Source organism: Geospiza fortis, unplaced genomic scaffold (genome assembly GCF_000277835.1).
Source record: "Geospiza fortis unplaced genomic scaffold, GeoFor_1.0 scaffold128, whole genome shotgun sequence".
Classification (NCBI taxonomy): Eukaryota; Metazoa; Chordata; class Aves; order Passeriformes; family Thraupidae; genus Geospiza; species Geospiza fortis.
This window is the reverse complement of record NW_005054420.1, coordinates 660,509-665,360: the sequence shown is the minus strand read 5'-3', so window position 1 is coordinate 665,360 and position 4,852 is coordinate 660,509. Positions and strand designations below refer to the sequence as shown.

The 4,852-nt window shown below is 50.3% G+C and overlaps 1 protein-coding gene across 4 annotated transcripts in view; it reads right to left on the bottom strand.

Moving 5' to 3' along the window:
* The window catches only part of CNTN4 (contactin 4), a 236,488-nt gene that overhangs the window by 38,352 nt on the left and 193,284 nt on the right, over window positions 1-4,852 (bottom strand). For all 4 annotated transcript variants that reach the window (XM_031061618.1, XM_014309312.2, XM_031061619.1 and 1 more), the window contains one exon: window positions 97-224. In XM_031061618.1, the coding sequence (XP_030917478.1) occupies window positions 97-224 (128 nt within the window). The remainder of the gene's footprint in view (window positions 1-96; window positions 225-4,852) is intronic.

The window sequence follows — 4,852 nt, the reverse complement described above, 5'->3', positions numbered from 1 at the left end:
TTCCTGAAATGCTGAAATCCTGCCCTGGAGGAGGAACAATGACAACAAACAGGAGTCTGTGCCCCAGCCAGCCCCAACAGGAATGGTTTTAGTCACCTTTCACCACCAGGCTGCCCGTGCTGCTGGCTGTCCCAAAGTGGTTGGTGGCTATGCAGGTGTAGCTCCCCGCGTCCGCTTTGGTGACGTTGACGATGCGCAGGCTCCCGTCATCCAGGACAGTGATTCTGCAAAGACACCAAGCACAGCAGCTTCAGTCCTGTTTTTTTTTTTTTTTTAAGCCTCCACAAAATCAAAGCTTCAGCCTGCGTTTCTTATGGCTAAGGTTGGTTTAAAAGGTACAAAATGCAAGTGAAGGTCTTTATACCTCAGTGGGTCTCAAACAAAAGGCACCACTCAGGCTCCATGTTCTGCAGCAAGGACAATCCCTGAGTATTTCTTTCCAAACTGCTTGTTTTGGTTTTATTTATTAATTGCTTCACTGGAATTCCCTTTATAATCAGATTTTAGGGGGAATAGTAGTATCATATGGGGACAATAACAGTACAATAGTAGTAGTGCGAAAAAACCAAAATAACCAACCTCCCATCCTGTCCTTTACAAAAAAATTAAAAACAATAATAATAAAAAAATTAAAAATAAAGTCCACCAATAACAGTTTGTTCCTTCTGAGTGTGCACTGATGATGGTGGCGCAGCAGCAGCCAGCCCAGCCCTGGCTGGGAGATGATGCACGTCTCCATGGACGCGCTCCATAAATCCTGACTGCATCCTTTACATGAGTTCTCCGTGTCCTCACTCCGGGGCAGCTTCCACTCACACATCAGCAGCTCGTGGAGGTTTTCCCACACTCTGTGCTTTGATGCTCAGCCCTCTCTCTCTCCATGGCAGCCCCGGTGCAGCCCTGGCTCCGCGGGAGCCTCGGCGCTCGCTGCCTCTCGGTGCAGGGAGATGTGCTGGAGCAGCGCTCATTCCCGAGGTTTTCCAGCAGGATAATAGCTTTTCACCACCTCACTCCCCACCCCTCTGCCTGTGTGTCCCTCAGGGTTTGTCTGCACCGGTGCCTGCAGGTTACAATGTCCTGTGTCACCCCCATGCTCTGCTCACCTGCACGTCCCCACCTGAGCAGGGCGGGTTCTGCAGGCTCTGCAGGGCAGCAGGCAGGTGAGGATGGAATGTTAATTCCTGGGTGATTCCTCACCCACTATTCCCCATCCTCCTTGTTCTATTTCACAGGAGCACTTCAGGCTCCCCCTGTTCTCTCAATGAGCTTTGCTTCCTCTTATGGGTTTTATTTTTTCTGCTCTAAGTCAGTGAGCACAGAAAAGCTGATTTTGCCCAGTAAATCCCATTGGAATGTGAATGCCTTGTGCCCTATGGAGGCATCACCTAAGAAGACCCCAGAAAAACCTTTCTCCCACCCTAAAATCACCTCTTTTCACCACATTTTTGCCTCCTCAGCATCACATCCTGCAGCACAATCTGCTTTCTCACCTCCAGCCACTTGCAGAGCTGCATGGAAAATCTTGCATTAATTCCTGCCTCGTCCCGCTCAATTATTTCCCAATTTCACTTAAACAAAGAATCCTTCCTGCATCCTTAATGCCAACAGAGCTCTGCACAAGTGGGCTGAGAAATCAGGAGGAAAGAACCTCAGCAACAGCAGTGGCACCGCTGCAGGAGGGCTCAGGGGCACTTCCCTCCTGAGGAGGCTTTAGGGAATCACCCCTTGTCTTGGGACAGCCTGGGACAGCCTGGGACAGCTGAACAAAGGCACAAACTCAAGCACCAAGGGCCCGTCTTGGGACAGCCGCTCCTGCCAGCTCCTATAGAGACCTAACTCTGCCACAGGGCTGGGCAAGGTCTCCAGGGGCACTGAGGAGCCCTCAGCTCACCCAGGAGCTGCTGAGGGTGCCCTTGGCCATTCCCCAGGCCCTTGGTGGGCACACAGGAGCACAGAGCCCCCATTCACAGACCTGCTTCCACAGATGGCCCAGTCTGGGTGGCTGTGCCAAGTGAGGAGGAGGAGGAGGATGGCACAGGATGCTCTGAGAGCAGTCACCCCTCTCTGTCCTGCCTCACCTCTGCCTCACCTGCCCCTGCAGCAGCCCAAAAGCCCCAGGGCAGCTGGCAGGGAGCAGGGACAGGGGGGATATTTCACCCATCAGCAGCAGGGATATCAACAGGAGCCTGCCAGCTGGCTCACGGTCCCCAAATTGTTGCAGTCAGTAGCACTCACTGCTGCCATTTGTTTCTGAGGGGCTCCAGCGGCACAGATTTGCCCCTGTGGCACTGGCTGCAGCTCAGGGATGGGAAGGGAGCAGTGGAGGAAGGTTTCTCTCCTCTCCATCCCTCCCTGGGCACAGATCAGTGCTGCTGCATCAAACCCACGCTGGCCCCAGCAGGGCTGGGCAGCACCAGCAGCTCCCCAGGAATGATTTGCTGCTCTTATCAATTCCAGGTGTTCAGGAACAACGGGGCCTTTCTGCAAGCTCAAGGTGCCCTTGGCAGGCATTAAAATTCCAATCAATGCAAAGCAGGACAAGCTCAGCGCTGTGCTCCAGCGCTGCCCCACCAGGCTCTGCCCTCCTCCCCTCCTCCACACTTCTGGCACCCCAGGAAACCCAGAAAAAGTGGAGTTTTAGGTTATTTCTGTACAGTTGAGGTTTTATTTTTGGTTATTTACGCTTTATTTTCAGCCATATGGCTGCAAGCTATTTACTGGCTGATCTCTTCCATGGATCATTTTAATTGTGTCTGTTGATGAGGCCGGATTTAATTTCAAATTCTAATGCCTTTTCTGCCTCTGTCTTTCTCCTGCTATTGCTTTCCTTCTCAGTTGTCTTTATCCCCAGTGTCAGGCTGGTTTTTAGGCGATGAGGACTGGAAAGCTCTGGGGACCCCTTTGGATCAGGACACCAATGCAGCTTCGGCACATCTCAGGCTGTGCTGTCTTTATTTCCTTCCCTTCCTAAGCTGAGACTGCACTCCCAGGCTTTACCCTGAGCCCACGGACATCCTTTAACCCCAGGCAGGTTCGCAAAGAGCTCAGGAGGGACCAGAATTCTCCAAACCCCTTCCCCAGAGAGCCCCAGGGATGTTTAATTCTCATCTGGTCTCTCAGCACCTCCCTCCACACTCCTGGAAAGGAGCAGCATTAAAAGTGACAGATAACTGTACAAGTGAACTGATTTTTTCCAAATAAATCAGACCATTAAAACCTCTCTGTGACTCATTGATTAGGAGGCCTTATGGTTATGTGGCTCTTTTTTGCTGAAGCTGCTGTTCTACAGCAAATGTTTTGTCCTCTAATCTGAATCCAATGTGCTAAAAGTTAACAAATAATTATTTGAACACTTGGAAATTTGTTACAGTTAGTTGAGAAGGGAGGAAGGCCTCTCCCTGATATTGCTCATTCCCAAATTTTCTCTGCAGACCTATCTGCATTAAACGAGATGAGAGGCTCATTTCAGGCCACTGAGTTCTCAAACTGCTAATTGGCTGGAAAGCAAACAGCCCTTCAGCCACAACTTCCAGCAGTTGGGGTGAAAAAGTTCTTCCAAGACACAAAGTTCAAAGGGACTGAAGCACTGCTCAGCGTGCTCTCTCCTCTGAAATGCCCCCTCAAAATGTTTTCTAACCAGATGCCTGGGAAGGCATAAAAACAAACCACATTTCCCATAAACACACACATCAAACAAAGCGCTGGCTGCTGAGTGTGCACCTCTTTAAACCACTACAAACTCAACAAAGGAGCTCCTGACTTGCTATTAAATGTTCTGGGCTCCCTGACTCTACTAACAGCAGTGGTAAGAATAAATAAAAATATAAATCTCTTCTGGCACAGGTTAATGAACTGTTCTGCTGCTAATGTCACTGCTAATCAGAGAAAAATCAAAGAAGATAAAGCATCCTTATAGGAAGAAAGGTTGTCTATTTTAGACACAGCATTTGTAAGAGAGAATCTGGGGGTCTGTGCTGTCAGCTGGGGATTTCAGGTCCACAGGGAGCAAAGACAGGTCTGGAATTAGGAGATAAAAGCATTGCTTGTTTCCTAAACTGCTGCACTGGGTTCCACTGCAGCAAGAGCCCCGAGTGTCCAGGAGCAGCTGGAGCTGGATGGGAGAGCTCATGATGTACTTGGAGCTGTTTATCACCCCTTAAATAATGCTTGCCATGCAATGGGGGTTATTGAAACGATCTCATGGATGTGGTACTGACAATTAGGCAGAGCTGGAGCAGTGTCAGGAGGAAGAGCAGGGCAGAATCCCTGGGCTCTGAGCTGTTGGTGCTTGTCCCCAGCTCATGATCCCCTGCCAGGTGTGTAAATCCCCAGCAGGACAGGTGTGGTTCATGGAGCCCACGCCCAGGAGCAGATAAATATTCCTCAGGCAGTAACATGTGCATTTAGGGATAGAAATTATCCTGTGGAGCTCAGGAAGAGTTTTATCACCGACTTTGTGAAAATGAGATCAAGCCCTTACTTGGAATAGAAAGGGAAGAGGAAATCAGGAAATCTGCCCAAGTCCCAGAGCTCATCACCAACCTGAGTGTCAGTAAGCACCTCCATGGAAATCTCACCTCTGGGGGCTTGGCTGCATCACCTGCATCTCCCAGAACGTGCCTGCTGCTCAGCTTGGCCTCCTGCTTTGACAGAATATTCCCTTAAAATCCCAGGCTTAGAGCACCCCCCAGAACATCCTGCTCCGGAGTTTAACTGAGAAATCCTCTGTGGCTCCAGGAGCACACAGGTTCTGGAGGATATAAATTCCATTCATATCCACATGTTTCCACCCTGCAGAGCCAGGGGGGCTGGAGCTCACCTGACCTTGCAGGGGGAAAGCCCTTGCAGGGTG